Source organism: Somniosus microcephalus, chromosome 6, assembly GCF_052327205.1.
Source record: "Somniosus microcephalus isolate GS21.2 chromosome 6, FLI_Smic_1.0, whole genome shotgun sequence".
Classification (NCBI taxonomy): domain Eukaryota; kingdom Metazoa; phylum Chordata; class Chondrichthyes; order Squaliformes; family Somniosidae; genus Somniosus; species Somniosus microcephalus.
The window spans coordinates 232,506,458-232,534,005 of record NC_140992.1 but is presented as its reverse complement, the minus strand read 5'-3'; the positions used below and the strand labels follow the sequence as shown (position 1 = coordinate 232,534,005).

The following is a 27,548-nucleotide window of genomic DNA, read 5'->3' as shown; positions in this document are numbered from 1 at the left end:
TCTCCACCGGAGGAAGTGGTCACCAGGCCCCGCCTCCCAGCCCCTCGCGCGCGGGCCCTGATTGGCCGCAGACAGCCTGGCTTGGATCGCCGTGCGGGCGGGGCCGGTCGTGGAAGTGGTGCCCCGGCAGCGTGTGCCCGGCCTCTGAATGTAAACAAAGGGCCACGAAAACCCGTCCTTCGGCCCTGAGTCGCTCCAGCGCTGTCCGCCAGACTCCGGAGCCCGCGACCGCTGTCTTCGTAGGGGGGAGGAGAGGGGACGGGACGGCTCCAGCAGATCGACTCAGCCGGAACTTAGCCCTGGGCCGCCATGAGATTGCAGCAGCTGTGGGGCCGCGTTCGCTGCGTTGTGCTGGGGATGGTGCATGTGCGGGCGCTGCCAGGTGAGCCCGAGCCCAAGGAGCCACCGGCCGGCACTCTTCAGTCACGGTCTCACTGTCTGTGTTCTCTCACTCAGGGGCTCCTCTCCACGGGTTGTCGCTGTCTCAGATAACCAAGAAGGCCTGTCAGGAAGCGGCTGTGTACACCGATGCCGGCATCGTAAGTATCTCGACTGTTTAAACCGTGCGACACGCTCCTCTAACCACTGACTTTGATGCCTGATATCCGCTTTATTTTTTTTCCTGCATTATATCCACACCTGAAAACGCACTAAACTAAACGTGGAAAGGATCCAATAGTTTGTGAAATTGTAAAGAACTGTAATCTGTCGTGTCGCAAACGCTTCACATTCTTTGCTTCCCCACTCGTGTCCTTGAGTTTTGTTCATTTCCGAATAGACTCTGGTTAGAATTGAGGAATAAGAAAGGACTTAAAACTGTAATGGGAGTTGTCTACAGGTCACCTGATCGCAAAAGCACAGTTTTAATATGAGACTTTACTTTTCGTATAGACTAGGAAGAGTAGAGTAGCTCACGTCAGAAAGGTAGTGAATTTCTTCATTGCATTCAAGATAGTTTTCTGCAACAATATGTTCTAGAACCAACAAGAGAGCAGGCCATACTAGATTTATTAAAGAGTAATGAGCCAGATTTAGTTAATCTAACAGTAAGGGAACATTTATCGAACTGTGATCATAATATGATCAAATTCAATGTTCGGTTTGAAAAAGAGAAACATAATACAGTTACTAAGATTCTAGATTTTGTTAAGGCAAACTTTACCAGGATGAGGGAGAGACTGACAACAGCAAACTGGTCAAAACAGTTATTGAGTAAAACTACAGATGGACAGTCGGAAAAATTTAGCTTAATACAGGACCAGTATATACCCCTAAGGAGCAAGAGCTCTACTTATATCAAATAAAACAGCCATGGTCGACAAAAGAGGTGAGAGATAACATAAACTAAAGGAAAGAGCATACAAAATTGCAAAGAGTAGTGTAGATCCTGGGGACTGGGAGAGATATAAATAACAGCAAAGGTGGCTCATGACACCTTTGAGGAGGCCAAGTACTGAGGCCCAGGAGAGACAAAATGAAAGCCACATTTCCACCAGATGTGCCATAGAGCAGACAATAGGCATGCTGAAAATGTGCTTCAGATGCCTTGACAGATCTGGAGGAGCCCTTCAGTACGCACCAGCCAGGGTCTCCAGAATCATCGTGGTCTGCTGCGCCCTGCACAACATAGTGCAGCAGCAAGGATTAGCGCTGCATGAGGAGCAAGACAGTGAGCGCACAGCCTCGTCAGAGGAGGAGAAGGAGCAGGAGGAAGCTGTGGTGCAGATCCCACCAGCAGCCAAGCACATTGCTGCCAGAGAGGCCAGGGATGGGCTCATCATGGCCAGATTTACTTAACTTTATGCATTACATTCATATGGCCTGCCTTTTCTGCGGCCTGGAGGAGTCCGTGTTTCATGTTTACATGGAGTGTGAGAGGTTGCAGCCCCTCTTTCACTACTTGAAGGGACTGCGCCTCGATTTTTGGCTGCACTTCAGTCCCATGCTCCTGATCTTTGGTCACCCGGTGCGGAGGGGAGCGGGCAGATTGGAGGACCTCCTCGTGGGACTGCTCCTGGGCCTGGCCAAAAAAGCCATCAGATGGTCCAGGCAGCGGGTGGTCGAGGGGGTCGTTCGGCCCGATTGCCTGCCTCTCTTCCGCGGCCATGTTCGCGCCCGGGTGGCCCTGGAGATGGAGCACGCGGTGTCCGCCGGCACGCTTGAGGCATTCCGCGACCGGTGGGCGCCGCGGGGACTGGAGTGCATTATCAACCCGGACATTCAAATTTTAATTTAATTTGTTAAGTTTTCTTTAAAGTTTTATTAATTTACAGTCAATTTATTTATCCACCCCCATCAAGAAGAGTACACCCATATGGCCTGCCTTTTCTGCGGCCTGGAGGAGTCCGTGTTTCATGTTTACATGGAGTGTGAGAGGTTGCAGCCCCTCTTTCACTACTTGAAGGGGCTGCTCCTCGATTTTTGGCTGCACTTCAGTCCCACGCTCCTGATCTTTGGTCACCCGGTGCGGAGGGGAGCGGGCAGATCGGAGAACCTCCTCGTGGGACTGCTCCTGGGCCTGGCCAAAAAAGCCATCAATTGGTCCAGGCAGCGGGCGGTCGAGGGGGTCGTTCGACCCGATTGCTGCCTCTTCCGCGGCCATGTTTGCGCCCGGGTGGCCCTGGAGATGGAGCACGCAGTGTCCGCTGGCATGCTTGAGGCTTTCCGTGACGGGTGGGCGCTGCGGGGACTGGAGTGCATTATCACCACTGGCAATGAATTTTAATTTAATTTATTAAGTTTCATTTAATGTTTTAAGTTAAGTTACAGTTTATTTATTAGCACAAAAGAGTACACCCATGTGGCTGCCACATGCTGCACCATGTTGCCACCACCCCACAGCAACACCATAAAGCATCCCTACAATGACCAAGCCATTCCTTTCACACTGACCACCATTGCTGATGGTAACGTTGTGTCTCACCATTCACTCCAGCTCACTAAGCCACTTCCAAAGGTGCACACAAATTTGTCCATGTCCATGAAAGTGGTGAAAATAAAGATTTTTGTGTGTGACATTACAGTAACGGAAACTCTACTGAATCATTTAACAAAACACCCAAGTGGCTACTCTTCTGAATCTACTTGTGTTTCATCTTTCTCTTACGCGTGCTTCTACGAGGTGCTACCCCTGTGGCTTCAGCAGAGGTAGAGGCAGCCTGCTCACTTCCCTGCTGCGACTGCTTAGACGCTTTTGGCGGACGTCCTCTGGGTTTTGGAGCCTCTGATGGCCCCGCCAAAGTCTGCTCCTGCAACTATGCAGGGGCAGACTCGGCTATCGCGATCCGATCTGGGGCTCTGACTGAGGGGGTGGCAACGGGGGAGAAGTAGCTGCACTTTGAGAAGAGCCCACACTTCCATGTGCCTTCTCACCATCATCCCTCGCATGGGCCACCCGGACTTCCCTGCTAGCAAGGAGCTGGCGAGCACCCACGTCTACATTGACATCCCTCCTAGACAGGAGGTCTATGAGTGCCTGCCATCTATTCTCCATAGATAGCCATCTATTCTCCATAGAGACCATGTGCTCCAGTGAGTGGCGCATTAGCTGCTCCACCCTATCCATGGAAGAGCCTACAGTCGCCATCGCCTGCGACACGGTGGTGCTCATGTTGGAGATGGACTCCTCCATTCTCTGCACATTTGCAGACATCACACTCACAAAACATGTCAAAGCCTCCTGCACTTCTTGCTGCACCTCCAGGAATGCCCTCTTTCTGGATGGTCCTCGAGGCTCAGCGTCTGCATGCAGCTGAGCAGAGCGGGAAGCGTCCTGCACCTTCTAGCGAGGAGTCTCCACTGCTGTCCCTGTCTCCACCATCTGCTCTTGCTCACTTGTGACTTGTAACACACCAGGTAACAACACTACTCTCTCATGTGGGACCCACCGAGGTGTGCGTATCTGTGCTGGTGCTGGGTGCACATATGTCTGGTGACGGTGCGCCTTCAGAGGCTGGAGGCTCCTCTGAGGAGCCGTCTTCCTCTTCCTCCTGGACAGTGGAGGGGTGCTCTTGATGGACCTGTGGAAGAGTAAAGAGATGAGTTAGATACATCATATCAAGAATGGGTATAGATACCGTTATGCTCATGATGACCATTCAGTGGCTGCTGACATCGGTCCCCATATGAGTGACTGATGTATGCCATTTAGCTGAATGATATGTAATTCTCACACCAGGTTGCTGAGATGTCCCTTTCTCTCTGTCTCCTACCTCCAGCTGCTCAGCAACTCCAGAAACCGCCAAGGGAGCCTCCTCTGCTGATGTTAGGGTTGCCAATGATGGAGTTCCACCTCCGGTTCTCTCCCTCCCTCTTTTCCTGCAAGGAGGGAAAGAAGAGAAGGCTGAGTGAGAGTGATGGAATGAATGTAAGGAATGGATGGATAACATATTTAGAGGGAGACTTATGATGGAGTGGGGTGCCAGAGCCAAGTGGCCTCCTCGTATGTTGTTAGTTGGTATGATTGCATTAGGATGAGGGTGAGTGTGAGGGGTGGCTAGTCAGATGGGGATGTGATAATGTAGATAGAGAGTTGGTGTGAGTAAGGATGGGCAGCAGCAGGATTGGGAAGGCAGAGTGATGGGGATGTGATGAGAGGCACAGCAGGATGAAGTTGAGTGTGGCTTTGTACTTGCCACCTTTCCTGAGATGATTGAAACATTTCCGGCACTGCACCCAGTTCCTCCTGACCACATCTCTGCTGTTTACATCCTCTGCTGTTTGGAGCCAGGCTCGTTTGGTCTCCTGTGGAGGTCTCTTCCACCCATTAGAAGGGAAGAGGACCTCCCTGTGTGCTCTGACTCCTTCCACAAGCATGTGGAGGGAGGCATTGGAGACCTGGGTGCAGCCCTCTGTCTCGGTGCAGTCACGTTTGGCACTCTTTGCAGCAGTCCAATTGTGCAGTGCACACTCCTAGATGAACCTCCAAATGCAATGTGGCCATGGCTCCTTTAAATATTCCGTCTGAAAACGTGTCATCGCTGACGTCATCAGACCCAAATCATTTAATTAGGCCAGGTAACGCATAGGGCGGCCTTAATAGGCCCCATTAACACAAAGTCTCTCTGAGGAGTGGCATGGAATCAGGAACGAGGTCGTGACCCGCCACGGCGACTGCCCGCCCAGGTACGGAAAATTCTGGCCAAAGAATTAGAAATTATTTTAGCAATAACTTCAATTATATTCTTCAGGTGCATTGCCAATGGTATCAACATACAGTAACTGAACAATGGTTCAAGTCAAATGGGCTCAGATTAGTTACTTTCTTAAATGTACATTTAATCATCATTTATAAAATTGGTAATTTTTTTTTAAGTACTTTTGACTTTGAAAGAACTTTCACTGAATCAGTACAAAATGATGACACTGGTTGATATGAAATAAAGATCATTACTTTAAGATGAAGTATATTTATTTGTTCACCTAATTCTTCTGGACTTATCTGACTCTCCAAAGGATGGGCTGATTGTGGAAAATATGCATGATATTCCTTACAGCATGACTGTTGGTCCAGAAGTGACTGCTGCCATGGCAGCTATTTGTGCTGCTGTGAGACATTACTGTCCCAGCCTTCCTCTGGGTGTTCAGATCCTTTCTGCAGCCAATCAACAAGCAATGGCAGTTGCACTTGCTGCAGGTGTGTATATAAGTAAAAATTTGCCTTGCAGTCACAAATCGAGTAAGAACAGAATACTTGCATTTAGATGTTAATATCTAATCATAAGATGTAGTAATAATCTTCAATTTTACTTATCCTACCTTTGTAAGAATTAACTGTAGTACTTTGTAAGAATTAACTGTAGTACTTTGGTAATAACTCGTGAACCTTGAAATTGTGATAATCAACATTTCAAATGATTAGTAGTCGACTTCTTGGGGTATTGTACACAGGTAGTCACAACCAAATGTAATCTTCAAGTTGGAGGGCGGGGGAGAAGAGTAGAGATGAGTAGCCCTGTTTTTCTAAAGTCTTAACATTTTCTGTAGTCAAGTTCATCCCTTGTTGGGGTGCAAGCTAGTTGTTGTGTCTCACAAGCCTGACAAACCAATTTAAATTGGGTTTTTTTGGCTGTAAATGCCATGAAATCCTCCTCTTGATGAGATTCCAGCTAATCATAGGAAAAAAACTCCATGAGAAACAACTCCAAAATGCCATATGCAAAACTTCTTGATGATTGAGAAAATTTGCTAATAGTTCCTAAACCATGAAATGGACCTTTTTTTAAGAGCAGAAAGAGCAATCTGTTCCTAGCCAACAAATAAATGTTGGCATCCCATTTTATTAAAAAGGAGCTATAAAGAAGCATTAGCATAAACTGTATAAGCCAGATCTAACTTGACCATGTCAAAAGAGAATGTAGCAAAAAAATTGCTTGCTGTGTGAAAGATAACTTTGGGTCGTTCCACACATTAAGACCGGATATCCAGACCTATGCCCTGAAGTTATTACTGGAGCGGAGTGTCTCAATATCTTGTAAGCCCAGTTGCATTCTGTAATCCAGCCATCAAGCTACTTCTCTGTTCTCCGCAGCCACAGACTTCTCTGAAGTATCAGCAATCTGGCAGTAAAAGAACATAAGATCAAAATGAAAATGCCAGTCAGCCCATCTAGCTCCCTGCATCATGGACTGGGCAAAAGCCAGCTTGAAATTAGTAGGCAATAAAACAATGTGGCGGAAGATGATGTCTGAATCCGCTGTTCTTTCCTAGTTTTTTTTTTGACTTAGAATATGTCTATACTCATAATAAACTTTGTGACTGAAGTACCATATTATCTTTCCTAGATTCTGATTTTATTCGAGCTGAAGGTTTTGTGTTCTCGCATATTGCAGATGAAGGTTTTCTAGATGCATGTGCTGGTGACCTTTTGAGATACCGCAAGAAAATAGGAGCTGAGCACATTCAAATCTTTACTGACATTAAAAAAAAACACAGGTATTGCTGAAAATGCTAATGATTACTGCCCATGCTTAACTTACTGGTTTATATGAAACATATACTGCAAGCTACAGAAGTATTCAACAGGTCCATCCGCATCTGCTGAAAAATGGGTTAACCCTCTCAGTATTTGTAATTTTTTCTTTTTATCTCAAGTATTTAGGTCAGTACATTCTCAAAATCAAATTATGTTGGCTTTGTTCCATTAATATTTGAGCTGCTAGCAGTAGTTTTATGTATCCACTTTTTAGTGCTGTAGTTCAGTTAAATGTTAAAGGCAATAAACTTGTACAGACGGTGAGTGAAAGCAGTGAAAATGGTATTAAGGCAGGGTGATCAGACCTCATCTATAATACATAAAAAAATCTTGCATCTGTGTACATTTTCTATCAACTTTCCCATTATAATTTCCTGTGTCCACATTTATAATGGAAACTGCCTATGTAAACGTGGCAGATGTAATTACACTCTCCCACCAGTGCAGGTGTCTTGATGTCTCAGTTTTATATCTCCGAGCACCTCAGCATATACTAAAGAGAAACTGCTATATTCCAACCAGCTCTACTTCTCAAACCGCTGCATGTTTTGGTATTCGGGTACAACTAACAATATAAATTCAAAATATTGTATTAAAATAATAAGAATAGAATATTTGACTTTGACATGGGTCTAAGTTGCGTCTGCACTCCCTGGACCAATTATCCCCTGTCCTCTAACCCAGCTTTGCCTGAAGACAGCACTTGGTTTTGACCCCCATGTGCAACGTCACAGGAAATCGACACAATAATTAATAAAGGCGGAATTTTTGTGATTGTAACATTTCAAGTTATATTATTCAGATGTTTGCAAATATTCCAGAATGTGCTAAGAACATAAAAGAATCAGCTCAATGTCTTGTGCTTCAGCAGTGTTACTTCAACATGCAATTTAAAAAAAAATATGAACCTGTGCGAATGCGATGCTTAACTGAGGACTGGCTCAGAATGTGGTTTGGTCTTGAGTTCATCTGAATATCTGCAATGTGAGTGGGTTCAGCTGATTTAGGCAGTGGAGTAGCTGAGCCATACAGACTAGAAACAAATCCAGGTTCAATCCCTGCCTGTGTGAGTTAGTTGACCTCAGCAGAGGTGGAAGTAGAAGCACAGCAATTGGCGTCAGTGCACTTGAAGAGGGAGGGGGAATTGGCCAATGTTCCTTGCTGGTTGTGCCTGTGTTTGGACGTTGATTGAGGACAGGATTGGGCTCAGTTGTGATGCGTCTGTGGTTGAAATAGCCAGCAGACGCTTGTTATCTCGGTTCACCAGGGCAAGGTATCAGAGGGAGCTCAGCATCTCTGAAATCATACCCCAAGAAGCAATCGATGCTTTTTTAAGATGGTGAGGTGATAAAATTGGCGCAAAGATAAATATACTGTGGATTGTATTACTCAGCAGTGGAAGAAACATGTAACACCATAGTTGTGTATTAACCAAATAGAATAAATTACACAGCACATTGTTAAGAACAGATAATTGTCAACCTTCTAGATCGTAGTCAGTTTGTAAGTTGGACTGTCTGTCTTCAATGCCTAGACAATGATAAGTATGTCATATGATCCAATACTCTGGAATTTATATGGTCTAAAACAATACTGAAATCTATCATCCTTCCTATTATATTCCAAGATTTCAGTGAGTATGGTTGTCAGGTTGTGAAGCTAGCTATCTACCTGGTTAGAACCAGTCTGGATGACATCCTTAACTTCCAGCAAACATGCTTGAATTGCTGACTGCAGTTTCTTACTGAGATTGACTAACATTGAATACAGAGTAACAATGAAAGTTGACTTCATGCCTGATACTGCCACAGTTACATCAGTTTGCAATCATGCCCTTACATAGGGCAAACCAAGATGGAAAACTGATTTAACATCAGCACTCAAGGGTTGGATACTGTTGTAAGACAGTCTCCATATTCTAATCCTTATGTCATGTAACCCATGTGTCACTGAATGAATTTCAGTCCTTAAGTTGGTTGATGCCACCTCTGTAATGGACTGAACTGCAGCCAGTCTTGAGTCCACTAGGCCATGTAACTCAGTAATGGAGCCTGCCAAGATTTGCAGTCCATAGAATGTTGCAAGCCCCAAATGCTTACTTCCTTATCCTAATGTTGTGCCAATCATCTTGCCTTAAAAGTGGTGACAGACATCTCTATAGCCATGTGCTCTTTTTGTTTATGCCAAAATCTTAATCTGAAATGGGTTTAGGTAATTTTCCCTCTTTAATTTGTAGTGTTTCATCTTCTGTGCCAAGTAAGTGTACATGTGGATACTGATTGTGTGTTAATGCTGTTGGTAATGCAGGTTGATGTGATGATGTTAGCTACAGTGAGGTTTGTGGTAGCTGTAATTGTATTGATGCTTACCACATTCTTCCCCTACCCTCCTCTAATCACACTATTCTTACCATCCACTCATAGAAAAAACTTCCCTTATTACCTCACAAATTCACTAAAAAAATTGCCAACTCCTTCACGTTTGCGCATCCACCCATCATGACACTTCTGCTTCTGTCGACCTGCTTAATCACTCACCTCTCCTTCAATGCCCTTGTTCCTAGCAAATCAATCACTGTCTCCTACCTCTGTTGCTCTCCTTTATATAGCTCCCATCTTTGTTCCCTCAAATCACAAGTGCAAACGCAAAGTATACCTGATGCACAACTGGCTTAGATGTCAGATGCCAGATCTAACAAGGGAATGGTAGCGTAGTGGTAATGTCACTGGGCTAGTAATCCAGAGGCCTGGACTAATGATCCAGAAATGTGAGTTCAAATCCCACCACGGCAGCTGGGGAATTCAAACTCAGTTAATTAAATAAATCTGGAATAAAAAGCTAGTGTCAGTAATGATGACCATGAAACGATCGGATTGTCGTAAAAACCCATCTGATTCACTAATGTCCTTTAGGGAAGGAAATCTGACCTATATGTGATTCCAGACTCACAGCAATGTGGTTGACTCTTAACTGCCCTCTGAAATGGCCTAGCAAGCCACTTAGTTAACAAACCGCTACGTAACACAATAATAAGAATAAAACTGGACGGACCACCCGGCATCGACCTTGGCACCAGCACACCCAGCCCAGTCGACCCTGCAAAGTCCTCCTCACCAACATCTGAGGACTTGTGCCAAAATTGGGAGAGCTGTCCCGCAGACTAGTCAAGCAACAGCCTAACAGTCATACTCACAGAATCATACCTTTCAGCCAATGTCCCAAACTCCTCCATCACCAGGGGTGGTGGCACAGTGGCATACAGTTGGGAAGGAGTGGCCCTGGGAGTCCTCAACATTGACTCCGGACCCCAAGAAATCTCATGGCTTTAGGTCAAGTACAGGCAAGGAAACCTCCTGCTGATTACCACCTACCGCCCTCTCTCAGCTGATGAATCAGTACTCCTCCATGTTGAACACCACTTGGAAGAAGCACTGAGAGTAGCAAGGGCACAGAATGTACTCTGGGTGGGGGACGTCAATGTAGCACCACTACACCGAGTCCTGAAGGCCTGCGACAAGTGGTGCGAGAACCAACACGAGGGAAAAACCTACTTGACCTCGTCCTCACCAATCTATCTGTCCATGACAGCATTGGTAGCAGTGACTACCGCACAGTCATTGTGGAGACAAAAGTCCCATCTTCACACTGAGGACACCCTCCACCATGTGTGGCACTACCACCGTGCTAAATGGGATAGATTCAAAACAGATCTAGCAGCTCAAAACTGCGCATTCATGAGGCGCTGTGGGCCATCAGCAGCAGAATTCTGTTCCACCACAATCTGTAACCTTATGGCCCGGCATATCCCTCACTCTACCATTACCATCAAGCCAGGGGACCAACCCTGGTTCAATAAGGAGTGTAGAAGAGCATGACGGGAGCAGCACCAGGCATACCTAAAAATGAGGTGCCAACCTGGGGAAACTGCAACACAGGACTACATCCATGCTAAAAAGCGGAAGCAGCATGCTATAGACAGGGCTAAGCGACCCCACAATCAGCGGATCAGATCAAAGCTCTGCAGACCTGCCACATCCACTCCTGAGGTCCCCACCATCACAGAAGCCAGTCTTCAGCCAATTCAATTCACTCCACATGATAATCAAGAAATGGCTGAGCGTACTGGATACAGCAAAGGCTATGGGCCGCGACAACATCCAGGCTATCGTGCTGAAGACTTGTGCTCCAGAACTAGCCGCGCCTAAGCCAAGCTGTTCCAGTACAGCTACAACACTGGCATCTATCCGACAATGTGGAAAACTGCCCAGGTATGTCCTGCCACAAAAAGCAGGACAAATCCAACCCGACCATTTACCACCCCATCAGTCTACTCTCAATCATCAACAAAGTGATGGAAGATGTCATCGACAGTGCTATCAAGCGGCACTTACTCACCAATAACCTGCTCAATGATGCCCCGTTTGGGGTCCGCCAAGACCACTCGGCTCCCGACCTCATTACAGCCTTGGTCCAAACATGGACAAAGGAGCTGAATTCCAGAGATGAGGTGAGAGTGACTGCCCTTGACATCAAGGCAGCATTTGATTGAGTATGGCATCAAGGAGCCCTAGTAAAACTGAAGTCAATGGGAATCCGGGGGGGGGGGGGTGGGGGGGGACTCTCCACTGGCTGAAGTCACATCTAGCACAAAGGAAAATGGTTGTGGTTGTTGAAGGTCAATCATCACAGCCCCAGGACATCGCTACAGGAGTTCCTCAGGGCAGTGTCCTAGGCCCAACCATCTTCATCAATGACCTTCCCTCCAACATAAGGTCAGAAATGGGGATGTTTGCTGATGACTGCACAGTGTTTAGCACCATTTACAACTCCTCAGATAATGAATGTAAGAAGTCACACAACACCAGGTTATAGTCCAACAGCTTTATTTGAAATCACAAGCTTTTGGAGCACTGCTCCTTCGTCAGGTGAAGTGGACATTTGTCCACCCCAGTCCAACTCCGGCATCTCCACACCATCAGATAATGAAGTAATCCATGCCCACATGCAACAAGACCTGGACAACATTCCGGCTTGGGCTGATAAGTGGCAGGTAACATTCGCGCCACTGAAGTGCCAGGCAATGACTATCTCCAACAAGCGAGAGTCTAACCATCTCCCCTTGACATTCAACGGCATTACCATCGCCGAATCCTCCACCATCAACATCCTGGGGATCACCATTGACCAGAAACTTAACTGGACCAGCCACATAAATACTGTGGCAACAAGAGGAAGTCAGAGGCTAGGTATTCTACGGCAAGTGTCTCACCTCCTGACTCCCCAAAGCCTTTCCACCATCTCCAAGGCACAAGTAAGGAGTGATGGAATACTCTCCACTTGCCTGGATGAGTGCAACTCCAACAACACTTAAGAAGCTCTACACCATCCAGGACAAAGCAGCCCGCTTGATTGGCACCCCATATACCACCTTAAACATTCACTCCCTCCACCACCGGTGTAAAGTCTGTGGGTTGTTTAGTTAATTAATGCACAGACTCCAAGAGTAACTTAAAACAGGACTTTACTATTCGAAGGTCAGGGCGAATCTGCCAAATAATCCTGACACAGCACTTATATACCGGTGTGGTCACCGTCGGTATTACAGTATACAGAAGCCAACAAAGTAGTGCCACACCTAAAATAGTTCTCTTAAAGGTGAACGGTTACATACAATGGTTTTCTTAAAGGTAGACGGAGACATACACTACAATCCTCCTTTTTTAGCTTACAACATACTTAGTCCCCCATTAAACATAACATATATTCAACTTCATGTAAAACAATTCACAGGTATAATCTATGCGGGAAACAGTTTACAGATTCAGTCTCTGCAGGAACAGTTCACAGATTCAGTCTCTGGTCTTGACTCGGTCCGAACAACATCTCTGTGGTGTAGCCGGTTCACATTGCTAGCGTGACTCATCCAATAGTCTTTCCCTTGACTTAACAGCTTGAACTTCCGTCCTGCTGAACCAGCAGTGCTGACTTTTACAAACAGCTGGACTGCCTTGGTAATTTTTCCTACTTGCCAACTGATTTGGCTCCCTTCGTAGGGCCCACGTACATGATCTGGTAGAAGTGATAATGATTTAGATGGTTATCACTTTCTGCTTTGTCTTTTTCTTTTCTGCTTCTTGGAGACTCTCGGGGCTCCCTTATCAGCTGCCAGCTGTAGCGCCACCATCTCCCTATGTTCCTTAGACTTTAAGTGCTTCATCCTGATTTCTGCACTTTGGGAGTTTTCATCACAAGCTGGGCAGACCAAGTCCTCGTAATATTCCGTGTCACTCAACAGGTCATGGTAATATTCGGTGTCGTCCTGAACTAGTCTAGCGAGAGGGCCTGCTACTTCTTCCTTACCCAACCGGACGTTAGCCGACTGTTGTTCCCTCCCTAGACATCTTTCCTGAAGAGACTTCTTCATGCGTTCATATTCATCCCGCTCTTCCTGGGTTTCCTGCCAATCCTTCACTAATGACCTCATTTGTGATTCCAATACTTCCCCTTCCATCGGGGATTGATTGATCGGGCTATTCAATCCTTCTACTGGAGCAGCTGTTTCAACATTCTGTAGTTCACATTGACGTGATTCAGCATACTTTCGACAGCCCCGTAAAATCTGTGTTGCAACCTCAACTATTCCCCAAACTTTTGAGAGCTCCGAACCCCTTCCCTTTGAAGATTGAAGCTCGTGTTCAAATGGTTCCCCTTGCAGAGTCTTGTCTCTCAGCATATGAAGGAGTTGGCTGACCGTTAACTCTTCCACGGGGACCCTGTGGATCAGAGTCTTCTCCATTTCATCCACCTTTTCCTCCAATGCTTTCACCTTTTTTTCCTCTTGTACTTTGGCTTTAAGCGCTCGGGAGAAGTTGCGCCTTGATGCCCTCTAGCTCATGTTCAGGGGCCATTCTTACAGTCTCTGTGTTTCTTACAGTTGCCTTTTCTTCCACTGAAAGAATTCCCAGTTGAATCTGTTCTTCAAGTTGTTGAACCTCGGTCATTGCCGCCTCATATTTGTCTTGGGTTTCCTTCAATATTTTTATGAGTTCTTGGACATCTTGACTTTCATGTTCTGCCATGTCTTTCACCTCTAATTTCTCATCTATGGATGGAACTTCTACCGATGAGTCTGTCTTGGCCTTGAGCTCATTAAGAATTTCCTGCAGCCTTTGGACTTCTTGTTCATGTTCAACCTTTAGTTGCTCATATGCTTCCACTGAAACTAGCTTTTCGGAGGTTGCCGAGTTAACCCCCTCCAGGATTGTAGCCTGGGCCTGTTCATACTGTTCCTTCAACTTCTCAAACTCTGCTTGTAAGGAGTCATAGAGAAGAACTGGAATAAAATCCTGGCTTCCTGAAGATTCCTCTTCATTTGCTTCTTTCTGCAAATATTCTAACTCCTGAACATCATAAGGGAGATGTGATCGGTGATTGGTCACGATGGCTCTATGGTCGCTCTCTGCTTGAGCTAGCTGCTTCTGTTGTCTTTCCAGATTCTCCCATTCGGTGTCATAGAACTTTTTCATTGTTTTCATCTCTTGTACGAGACGGTAACTCAATTGTTCTAATTGTTGTCGTGATTTGAAATAAAGTTGAGTCCGAGCTCGGTGTTCTTCCGTCATGGATATGTCCTTAAACTGAACAGACTCAGAATTCTCTGTCAAACTATGTTGTCGTTGTTTGGTGGAGATCTGTTCTGAAACTTTGTTCTTCTCTGGAGCATAAGCCTTTCTGCATGCCTTCGTTTTTCCAACCTTAGTCGGCAAGTCCATTTTAGCCTTGTCTTTCACATTTGGGTTGGTCTTATCGTCATCCGATTCAGAATCTGAGCTGATTGTCTGCACCGAGTCCTCACTCGTTATGGCTTTTAGATAGTGCCATTCCATGTCTATTTTCTTGATCCACTCCCGTCCTAGAAGTGGTGGTCCTCCCTCAGGTAGTACGTATAAGTTCATTCTTGGGTGTTCTTTACCCCTATCTCTCACCTTGACTCTTATCTTTCCCATGGGGTATACTTTATGCCCCGTGTATGTCTGCAATACGAACTTGGTATCTCTTAAGGGTATATGTGAGAATAGCTGGTGGTAATCCCTTCGATTTATGACTGATAGAGCTGATCTAGTGTCCAACTCCATTTTCACTTGGACTCCAGCTATTTTTAGCATGACCCAGATAGTTTGTAGGTCAGCTTCCTTACTCACATTGTGAATTCTCAGACTACCCAGCTCCTGGCCGTTTGGGTCTGAGTCCGAATTCTGTTCGTCTGAACTCTTCTCAGCCACCTTGTGTACCTTGTACTTTTCCTGTGATGGCTTCCTTTGGTTGTTGGTCCTTTGGTTGTTGGTCTTCTTCCCTGACCGGCATACCTTAGCTATGTGACCCAGTTTGCCACATTTCCTACATTCCTGGTTCTTAAACCAGCATTGGTTCTGGTCGTGTGTTGTCTTCCCACAACGATAGCATTTTGTTGTTGTCGAGGTAATTTGATCCACACTGAGTGCCGCTGTCTTTAGCTGCATTTCCGCAGTTCCCTTCGCTGCGGCTTCGTGCGATGCTGCAATAAGGACAGCCCTGTCAAGTGTAAGGTCGTTCTCTTCGAGTAGTCGCTTTTGCGTTCCTTCCTTTACCAATCCGCACACGAACTTGTCTCGCAATGCCTCTGTCAGATTCCCTCCAAACTGGCAGTATTTTGCTAGTCTACGCAGTTCGACCAAGTATTCTGCGTTGCTTTCGTCTTTCCGTTGCGTTCTCGCATAGAATTTGAATCGTTCTACCAACATCAACGGTGTGGGGTTCAAGTGATCCTTCAGAACAGCCACAATATCATCGAAAGTCTGATCCGCCGGTTTAGCCGGTGATAGTAGATGCTTCAAGAGCCTGTATGTCTTCACGCCCATCGAGTTTAGCAAGGTTATAGCTTTGTCATCTTCTTCTATTTTATTGGCCTCACAATAGATCTCAATGCGTTCCACATACGTGGCCCAGTCTTCTACCACGGAATTAAAATTGTTGATGTTACCACGCTTAAGCATCTTCCTCTCTTCCTGATAACACCACGGATTATTTCTTTAAATTTTCTTCTTTTTTTTTCAAGATGGCGGTTCCCGCGAAGATGGCAGTTTCCCACGCTTATCTTCTCTCCCCGCCCACTTCAATGGCGGTTCCCCGCTTCTGTCTTCTTCTCCGCCTAATGGCGGCTTCCCGCGTTTCTTCCCCTGGCGGGAGGGGTACACTTTCCCCACGGGCAACGGCCGCTGGCTTTCAGGTTCACAGCCTGCGCGTCGGCTTCAGTGCTTTCCCTTTTCTCGGCAGGGCAACCGGCGCTGGGTACACCCCGTTGACGGCGAACAGTTTCAACCGCTGGGCTGGCTCTCGCTCAGTTCCCCTTGCTCGGGCTCTGTCTCTCTCCCGCTCGCTCGGCTCTACCGGCGCTGGGTACACCCCGTTGACGGAGAACAGTTTCAGCCGCTGGACTGGCTCTCGCTCAGTCTCCCTTGGTCGGCTCTGCTTCTCCCGCTCGCTCGGCTCCCAATCGCGCCTCCCAGCCCTCTCGCAGTCCGGTGCTTCCCTCCCCGGCTGCGGCTGAGTTTATCTCTTCCCGCGCCTACGTTCCCGGTCGCAGCGCTTCGTGGCTTCGGTTGCTGCCCGGCCTTTTTCGCCGGTCGCGGTCTAGCTGTCTCACGACGCCGTTGCGTCCCCCAGCCTGTCTGTACCGCGGCTTCCTTGCTCCACGCTGCCCCAGCCTCAGCGCCTCTGGGCCCGACTTCTGTCCGGCTCCTTTCCCCCTCGACCGTGGTCGAGTGCACCGCCCTTATCCTCCGGTTATTCTTTTTACTTTCCCTTACTCACAGTCACCGTGGCCGCCTTGCTTCTCGTGCTGATCGGCTCACTCCTCACCGTGGCAGAAGGGACAGTCAGTGCCTGTTGCTGATGGAAGTCTTTGTCTCTAAATTCTTCCTCCTTTCTAGTTCTGCAGCCTCGAGTTTCTTCCCAGCAGAACGACGAGGGCGGTTGCCTCTTCTCGACGCTCGTTAACTGCTTCGGACGTATTGTTGCCGCAGGGTACGATCGGACTCGTCGCCACTGTAAAGTCGGTGGGTTGTTTAGTTAATTAATGCACAGACTCCAAGAGTAACTTAAAACAGGACTTTACTATTCGAAGGTCAGGGCGAATCTGCCAAATAATCCTGACACAGCACTTATATACCGGTGTGGTCACCGTCGGTATTACAGTATACAGAAGCCAACAAAGTAGTGCCACACCTAAAATAGTTCTCTTAAAGGTGAACGGTTACATACAATGGTTTTCTTAAAGGTAGACGGAGACATACACTACAACCGGCGTACCATGACTGCATTATATACCATCTACAAGATGCACTGCAGCAACTCGCCATGGCTTCTTCGGCAGCACCTCCCAAACCCGCAACCTCTTCCACCTAGCAGGACAAGGGCAGCAGGCGCATGGGAACACCACCACCTCCAAGTTCCCCTCCAAGTCACACACCATCCTGACTTAGAAGTATATAGCCGTTCCTTCATCGTCGCTGGGTCAAAATCCTGGAACTCCCTCACTAACAGCACTGTGGGAGTACCTTCACCACACGACTGCAGCGGTTCAAGAAGGCGGCTCACCACCACCTTCTCGAGGGCAATTAAGGATGGGCAATAAATGCTGGCCTTGCTAGCGACACCCACATCCCATAAACGAATAAAATAAAACTTGACCATGTCAATTACTACTGTTCCTCAAGCACCATCCTTTTCTCCCTTCAAAGCCACCATCAAAATTCCTGCTCAAACAACCCACCCTGGGCCCATACATCCTCTAACTACTGTCTCATTGACCCAGCGGCGATGAAGGAACGGCAATATACTTCTAAGTCAGGATGGTGTGTGACTTGGAGGGGAATTTGGAGGTGGTGGTGTTCCCATGTGCCTGCTGCCCTTGTCCTGCTAGGTGGAAGAGGTTGCAGGTTTGGGAAGTGCTGCCGAAGAAGCCTTGGCGAGTTGCTGCAGTGGAGCCTATAGATGGTACACACTGCAGTCACAGTACGCTGGTGGTGGAGGGAGCGGATAGGGTGTTGATCAAGCAGACTGCTTTGCCTTGGATGGTGTTGAACTTCTTCAGTGTTGCAGCTGCACCCATCCAGGCAAGTGGAGAGTATTCAATCACACTCCTGACTTGTGCTTTGTAGGTTGTGGAGAGATTTTGGGGAATCAGCAGGTGGGCCACTCGCCAGAATACCCAGCCTTTGACTTGCTCTAGTAGCCATGGCATTTATGTGGCTGTTGCAGTTGAGTTTCTGATCAATGGTGACACCCCGCGCCCCCCCCCCCCCCCAGGATGTTGACGGTGGGGGATTCAATGATGGTCATGCCTTTGAATGTCATGGTTAGGCTCTATCTTGTTGGAGATGGTCATTGCCTGACACGTGTGTGGCGCAAATGTTACATGCAACTTATCACCCCAAGCCTGGATGTTATCTAGGTCTTGCTGCATGTGGGCATGGACTGCTTCTATGGCCCATAATTTCCGATAGGTGGCTTCCTGCGTGCTGATGCCCCCATCAGAAAAAAGTCTACGAGCTTACCTGAGGGCTCCCGAGGCCCAGACATTTCTGCTCCTGGGCCTCTCCACAGTCGAAATGCGCAGGGCCCACGTATCCCAGAGGAGCATGCAGTTCGCAAGCGTCCCTGGGATCACGTGGGCCAGGCCAGTCAATAGGAAAAGGGAATCTCCCTTCATACTTTGACCTGTCAAATATATGAATGGAGATCACCCCAAAAACACAGTAAAACATTAAAGACATTTTGAAAAAACCATCACATTTTTAAAATGAGTTAAAATTAAATAAAATATTTTAAACAACAATTTAATTTTTTGAAAAAAATAATTAAAGTTTTTTACGGGCCTAAAAATAAACTTACCTTTTTTTAAAGGTATTTTAAAATTGTAAATGAGTGAAACATTGTTTTTTAACTTTTTTTCAACTCTTATGCTGGTAAAAGCAGGCCTTACGCCCAGGCGTAAGATTTTTAAGGGTTTTCAGCGGGCGGAGGTTCTGCAGAAAGCAGAACTCTCCACCCGCAGAGGCCCTTCTCCGGGGCAGGCGTCCGATCTGACAGATTGGAACTGTCGGTTTTCGGCGCATGCGCTTCGCATGCCTGAAACCGGCATTTCTGATGTCCCTACGGGTGTGTACACAGCTCATACACACCAGTTGGCATCGGAAAATACGGGCCATTATCAGAAGAATTGCCAATGGAGCTGAACACTGGAATCATCAGCAAACAGCTACACATCTGACCTTCTGATGGAAGGAAGGAGATTCATGAAGCAGCTGAAGATTGTTGGCCATAGGACACTGAGAATTTGGGAATCATTGGATGAGTGGGAGCCAGTGTAGATCAGCAAGGACAGGGTGATGGGTGAGTGGGATTTGTGTGGGATAGAATACAGGCAGAAGGTTTTCAGATAAGCTGAAGTTTATGGAAAATGGGCTGAGGCAGGGACAGTGGCAGGAAATGTTATAGAGGTGGAAATGGGGAGCATTTTGTGATAGTGAGTGGATATAGGGTTGGAAGCTCAATTCGGGGTTGAATAGGACCAACACAAAGCGATCTGGGAAGTTGGGCTGATGAGTGGCAAGTGGATTTTAAAATGGGTAAAATAAAGAATTTGCATTTATACAGCGCCTTCTCTGTTCTCGGCCAAGGAATGACTATTGTGTGGACAAACGCAGCAGCTAATTTGCAAACTGCAAATAAATTGAATGGCCACTCAATCTCTCTTTTTTGATGGTGTTGGTTAAGCATTAAGTATTGGCCAGGACACCAGGAAACATCCACAGCTTTTCTGTGAATAGTACCATGGAACCTGATTCATTCACTTGAACAGGCATATGGCATATGGCGTGGCGGTTTAAAGTCCCATCTGAAAGATGACACCTCTGACAATGCAGCACTTCCTCAGTACTGAAGTGCCAGATTCAATGATGTGCTCCGTACTGGAGTGTGGCTTGAGCTCATTACCTTCTAACTTGAGTGACAATGCCACCGCTGAACCAAGCTGTTACATAAATACTAAGTAATGAGACTGGGAAAGGGAAATAAACAGTGGGAGTATAAATTAAATGGCTGTAAGATGTCAACCATGGCACAGTGGTAGCATTCTCGCCTCTGAGTCAGATGGTTGTGGATTTAATCTCCACTCCAGAGACTTGAGTAAATAATCTAAGCTGACACTTCAGTGCTGTAGTGAGGGAATGCTGTACTGTCAGAAGTGCTATCTTTCACATGAGACATTAAACCAAGGTCCCATCTGCCTGCTCAGGTAGAAATAAAAAGTCCCATAGCTCTGTCAGAAGAAATGCAGGAGAGTTCTCGCGGTATCCTGGACAATATGTATCCTTCAGTCAACATCACTAAAACAGATTATCTTGTCATCTAACTCATTGCTGTTTGTAGGACCTTGCTGTGTGCAAATTGGCTGCCTCGTTTGCCTACATTACAACAGAGACCACACTTCAAAAAGTACTTCATTGGCTGTGAAGTGCTTTGGGACGTCCTGAGGAATTGAAATGCGCTATATAAATGCAAATCTTGCTTTAGGCTGCAGAACACAGTACAGGAGAGAAACTTCTCTCTCCTGTATTGGTGGATAGCTCACTGAAACCATCAGTGCAGTGTCCGACTGCAGCAAGGAAAGCTAACCAGATCTTGGAATGTATATCCAAAGGATAAAGCACAGCTTCCAGGAGGTGATGGTGAGTCTACAGAAGGCATCAGTACAACCGTGCCTCGAGTACTCTGTACAATTCTGGTTGTCGTACTACAAAAGGATATCCAGATGTTGGAAGCAATCTGGAAAAGAGAAACCAAACTCGTATCTAGCAGGAGTTGAGCTGTGAGGAGTGGTTGAAGAGGCTAGGATTCCTTAGGCTAGGATTCCTTAGGCATAGGGCAGATATCATTTAAATATCCACGATTCTTAAAGGAATAAATAAATTGAAAGCAAATAATATGGAAATGGCACAAACTCTACAACCAGTAGACATGGGCTTAATCTTAGAAAAGGGAAGATGTACAGACAGTTTATATTTAACTACTTTCTGCAGAGTGGTGAATGTGTTGGAATGGATTGGTGAGGGAGACAGTGGAGGCAGCTAGTGTGAAAAAGATTAAGGAAGAATTGGATAAGTAGTGGGTGATTGAAATATATCAGTTTTTGCTACCACCTAGATGGGTTGCATCGTCTTGCATGGTATTTTGCTTTTCTATGTTCCTGGCTTCATTTTTTCCCCATTGATCTTTTGCGTGTTGGTGTTAAAATTGACGTGTTCTATCTGAAGTAATACATTGTAATAGTTTACTATGTTTTGGTGAGATGCACTAACAGGCCTTGGTGTCTTTTCAGCTCACATGCCGTGACATCAGATGTCAGTTTATCAGAGACAGCCAGGGCTGCTGAGTTCTTCCTGTCTGATGGAGTCATACTAACGGGAATAGCCACTGGGATACCGGCAAATCCTGAGGAGCTGAAAGGTATGGAACTATTTGTGGATTGCTGTTGGCTCTTAGCTTCTAACAGTTTTCTTGTAGTGTAAATAAAAAAAAGTTAAGAACACCTCGCTACCTTTCTTCTCCACCTTCAAAAGCCTTCTCAAACATATAAATAAAAACCCAGGCCAATTTTGGGGGGGAATTCCTCTCCGACCCCCCATGGCAATCGAAATTAGTCCAGGAGATTACTCTGGCCCTGATAATTCTATGCAGTACCTGCCTTTTGTAAGAGTTGTTCTCTGCCCCAGCCAGAAACAGGTCCAGGTCCAGCTCTTGCTTAAAGGAACTCATCGAACAATCCAGCAGCCTGTTCCAGAGGTCCACTATTCTCTGGGGAAAGTGCCACTTCCTGACATCTAACCTAGATCTGGCCTTGTACAACTTAAAATTGTGACCCCTGGTTCTCCCTAACCTATTCAATTGAAACAAACTGTCAACTCGGACACAATCTATTCCCTTCATTATCTTATAAACCTTGATCAGATTACCCCATAGTCTACGCTTCTCTAAAGTGTAGAGTTCCAACTCTTTTAGCCTATCTTGATAACTATAATGCTTTAAACTGGAAATTAGTCTAATGGCCCTCCTCTGCAGCCAAAGCCTCAATATCAACCATGTTTAGAGACCAAAACTGGACACCGTATTCTAACAGGCCTAACCAATGTCCTGTACAAGGACAAAATAATATGCTTCATCTTATAGCCAATTGTCCTATAAATGCACTCCAACAGCCTATTCGCTCTAGCTATCGCTTCACGGCATTGCTCTTGCAGGTGATTCTAAGATTTGTGCATTTAGTATCTAAGTGATCTCTGCATTAAAATGCCCAGATCTTTTTTGTTCGCCACCTGCTTTAATGCTTTTCTTTGAAGGGTGTATGCATGTTCAGCATTCACCCTGCCCTCATGCATAACACTGCACTTTTACAAGTTAAACATCATTTGCCAGTCACAAGACCAATCCCCCAACACATCAAGATCCGCCTGAAACAGTCGAACATCATCTACAGTCCTAATACTCACACAAATCTTAGTATCATCTGCAAATTTGCAGATCATGCTCCCAACACCTACATCCAGATCATTAATAAAAATAGTAAAGAGCAATGGCCCCAACACCAAACCCTGCAGAACACCATTGGTGACCGGGCTCCAAACAGATCCAAATCCATCTATAACTACTTCCTGCCTGCGACCTTCTATCCAGTTCCCAATCCAACTCAATATATTAGAGAACAATCTTGTAGAGAACCCTCTTGTGCAGTACCTTGTCAAAAGCTTTTTAGAAGTCCAAGTAGACAATGTCTACTGGGCTTCACTCATCCACCATCTTGGTGACTTCTTCAAAAAATGTAAGGCATGACATTTTTTTGAAGTCATGTTGCGTGTCTGTAATTTGCTCCCCTCTATCTAAGTAATCATATATTGCATCCCTAATGAGTCCCTCAAGCATCTTTCCTATTACTGATGTCAAACTAATAGGCCTATAGTTACCTATAGTCTTGTCTCCTTTTTTAAAGACGGGGACTACATTAGCTTCTTCCAGTCTATGGAAACCGTCCCAGAGTGCAGTGAGCTATTATAACTACGGGCAAGGGGCTCGCACAGCATGTGTCCCATCTCCCTGAGGACCCTCGGATGGATATCATCCAGCTTGACTGCTCTATCTATTTTCAGGTTCTTTTAATTCTATCTAAAACAATATGTTCGTCTGTTAATATTATTCGTTTTATTATTAACATCATCATTAAATTCTAAGAGTTGAGCATCGTCTTCAAAAGTGAAGACCAATGCAAAGTGCTCATTTAATATTTCCGTCATACCCTGTGAGTCCTTCGTAACCTGTCCTTGGTAACATGACCTGACCCGATACAGTCTTTGACAGTTCTCTGACTCTTCACATAACTGAAAAAGCTTTTCTTATTACTTCCACAATTATCTTCAATCCTCTTTTCCATTATCCTTTTAGTTAATCTAATAGCAGCCTTAGTTTTCTTTAGCTGTTCCTTGTACTTTGACTGAGCCTTCGGTTTCCTCCTCTAACTTCCCTCCTACTTCCTGCTCAGTGTCCACCATTCCCCCAGTAAAGTACTTTGGGATGTTTTGTTTCATTAAATGAAAATGCTATAGAAATGTAAGTTGTTCTGAATTCTTGTGTTCTGCATTTTTTTTTGTGATGTTGATTCCATTCTGTGTTTTGCAGCATACAGTGAATTTAACACTGCAATATACAAGTTATAACGTATGGATTGTAAATACCAAGGGATTTAAGATTTTTGTCTATTTTAATTGCTTCTCTGGCTTTTCTTACAGAGGTTAAACAGGCTGTAAGGATTCCAGTCCTCGTTGGCTCTGGTGTGACCTATGAAAACATGGAGCAGTACATGGATACAGACGCCATGATTATTGGTTCATATTTCAAGAAAGAAGGATACTGGGCCAATGAAGTTGATTCTGAACGGATTAAGAAATTTATGACTAAGATGCATCAACTCAGGAAATAAAACATTTAACACAATACTTTGCAAGTATATCTACAGTTATGTGATGAAACAAATCTGATAGTTTTACCTGTACTTTTAACAAATTTAACACATTATTGATGCTCCCACATCAGTTATTTTTTGATGAATGTTTTTTGTTCTAATGTTCTACATTTTTTTGATGAATTTGACTCTCGTCTGTTATTTGTAGCATATGGTGCAGTTTGAATCACCAATATGATTTTTCTTTTAATGTAAAATGTGATGTACATAAACAACATGAATAACTGAAATAAAAATAGAAAGTGTTGGAATACAGCACATCACTTAGAATCTGCAAAGAAAAAGTACAGGTTATGGTGATTTAAGTGTATACCAGTCATCAGAATTAAAGTCTAAAGGATTGTTGCTTTTGCTTCAAGACTACTAATAATTTGCATTAAATCCACACAAACATGATCCGAAGCTACAAATATAACTAAGGGAATAACCTATGCAATTAATAAGGCCAGTTGGGCTATAAATGTTCATCCATTGCATGCTAAAACAATCCCCATTGTTGACTTTTGCGAAAATGTGGTTGTTAAGGAATGCCAGGACGTGGTGTTAGGGTATGGATCTCATTATGCATAATTTCTCTCGTAAAATGTAGTATTGCCTTCAGTTGCTTCTCAAAACTGGTAATCTAAATGGTAAGAACACGGCAACCAATATGAATCCATGTGGGTTGTTCCAACAGGGGATAATTGGTGTGCCACACAGCTGGGGCAAGACCGCCTTGATGTTGCTACTTAATATGCAGTCTTATTACCTAATCTCAGTTCCAGCATTCTACTTCAAACAGGCAACTAGCTAACTGTTTTCAAATGTTTTCTTCTTTATAAGTTTTTCTGCACACCATGCTGAGAAAGACCTATTACAAAGTTAGAGTATAAAACAGAGAATAGATGCGTTTCATGCAAAGTAAACCACTTAATTGGCATAATTGATTTATGTTGTTACATCAGTCAGTTTAGTTTTAGTAAACCATTATTCCCGTGTGGTCTCTAAATGTTCTCCAGTATTCTCCCTTATCTGTTCTTTCCTGAAGAGGAGAGTAATGCTGGGGTGGTATTGCGTATGCTGCATTAAATCTTGCAGTACTTGGCCCTAGTGCAAGCCCATGCAGTTAGGTCAATGTGGTATTTAAACTGTGCAGTCCATTACAGATAAGCCTGAGCTTGTCTTCAGAAATGTTTGTATATATGCAATTCCAGCAGGAATTATTGGATAGCAATCAGGAGTCAGATTCATGGGATATTTTTTCCCTTATCAAGCACAGAGACACTGAAGCCAAGGACAAGACCAACTGTAGTACTCTCATCACTGCTCCAGCTGACAGCAGCTAACTCAAAACAGAAGACACACCAAAGATCGAATTTGGGAACTTCCTGGGCTATATTGCTCGGTGCAGCGCTTACATTGTAGGGCAGATAATTTGGTGCTGGAGCTGTGCCATTGGGACCACAGCTCTTGGGATGTTGCCCGAATAAGCTGACCTCACTCCTAATGCAAGGTCAGCACATTAATGTCATTTGCTGGCATCCCCAACATGTAACACATGACATAGTGAGAGTGAACTGAGATCAGGGGTAGGAATTCCTGCACCAACAGTACATAAACAGCTGGAGGTGCTGCATGATCAGAGGAGCATTTTGGATAGCAAAGTAGAAGAGGTGGGCAACCAACAAAAATCAGCCTTTTAAGGCCTAACGGTCAACATACAGATAAGCTATTGGAAGTACAGGGTCACAAATGTAAAGATTAAATATTTGTCGTGCCCTTCTGCTGCAGAACCCATTGTCACAGTTATTGGGTGGCCAAAGTGCAATTCAGGCACTCCAGACAAATTATGAGGCTTGAGATCCATATATCACTGAAGTTAATTAATGTTGAGCCCTTAATAAGCTTTGCATGGATTTTGGGTGCAGGTTCTGAGAGCCAGCAGCACTGACCAGCCACATTGGGGGGTGCTAGGTACATTGAGCGTGGTGTAGACCTCAGGTAATTATACACAATAATACAGGGATACACATCAGCACAGTGGGAGGAACTTACCACATTTTGGCCCAAATATGTGTACCCACTGATCTATCTGTGGAGCTGTATAGTAACAATAAGTAATACAAACTTAGTTGAAAGTGTACACTGGCAGTTTTTTGAAACAATATTAATAATTTTGAAATGTGCTCCTTAGGTTTTCAATATGTCTGAAATATGAATGTCACAAATAAACAGTTGAAATTGTGATGCACAATCATTCTGATTAGCTTAAAAATCTTTAATGCAGTTTGAAAAAACAAAGTCAAATACCCAAATTACTAATTTTTATGATAAAATATTTGTACGTACATAACAGAAGGGTGATTAAGCCCATTGAAGCTCACCCCTCTAGTTTCCCAATATTTCCTAACATCGCAATTGCACTTTGAATACCCCTAATATCTGTCTGCACTGCCTTACCTGGCAGCAGCTTCCATAATTGTTCACCCTTTTAAGTAAAATTGTCCCTAATATCTAAATTTGGTTTTCACTAATTTAAATATATGTCCTATTTAATATACGTGTATGATTCTGATAGTCTTCCAATATTGAACCATGGGGCTCTACAAAATGAGCCGAATTTTGTCAGCTGGTGAAATCAGTTATAAATGGTTAAGGACTGAGTAAGTAATTCTGTCAGAGTGCTGAAGTGTTAATAGCAGTTGATATTGCTGGATCAGCTTTGCTGCACAATTATTCACAGTTCCAGATGCAAATTTGGGCAGGCATAGGGGCCAAGCTTGTGAGAATGAAAGTTGCATGTAAATAAAATTTAAAGGATGGGGACAATTAAAAGGAAAGGTCAGGCTGCACCAGAGATTAAGGTGACAACATTTCTGATAGCCTTAAGAACTCAAAAGATATCTCATTCCAAGGGACACCATGGGGGTGATTTTCATTCAGAAGTCGGGAAGGAGGCGGTGTTACGTCCGTGAATAATTGAGACACGGACAGCAGGAGTGAACAAAATAAGTCTTTACTGGTGGAAGTCAATAGTGAAACTAAAAACACAGAGGCTCACTAGCGCCTTTTACACAGGGGTGGTCACTGCCGGTACTGTAGTCTGAGACCAGTTATTCTCTTAAAGGTACATACACAATTCCTCCCCTTTTAGATAAACAGTACATAACATTCATTTAACAACTAAATGATAACTAATTACAATTACTGTTGCTAGATACATTGGTTAAGTTTAAGCAATTATAAGTTTAGTCTTTGAGGCTTCCTGATTCTGTCTGGATAACGCCTCTTTGGGGTATCAGGTTCTTCTGGCAATGTTGAGTCGGGATCAATGTCGTTGTTTGGTTCATCTGCTTCCAATATTACCAGTTCTGCGGTAGCTGCAATTGAAACGTTGATTTCATTACCAGGTGTATCAGATCGTGGTGTGGAGTTGACGTTTTCCAGTGACTCTAGAATCTGGTCAGCATGGCGTCTTACAATGCT

The 27,548-nt window shown here is 44.9% G+C and overlaps 1 protein-coding gene across 1 annotated transcript; it reads left to right on the top strand.

Moving 5' to 3' along the window:
* Window positions 1-2: 2 nt before the first annotated feature.
* LOC147116522 (uncharacterized protein F13E9.13, mitochondrial) lies at window positions 3-24,428 on the top strand. The gene is made up of 6 exons (XM_085991549.1): window positions 3-382; window positions 457-539; window positions 5,455-5,635; window positions 6,783-6,933; window positions 21,393-21,520; window positions 23,851-24,428. The coding sequence occupies exons 1-6, from the start codon at window positions 310-312 to the stop codon at window positions 24,039-24,041; spliced, it is 807 nt and encodes a 268-aa protein (XP_085847675.1). The 5' UTR covers window positions 3-309; the 3' UTR covers window positions 24,042-24,428.
* Window positions 24,429-27,548: the final 3,120 nt, after the last annotated feature.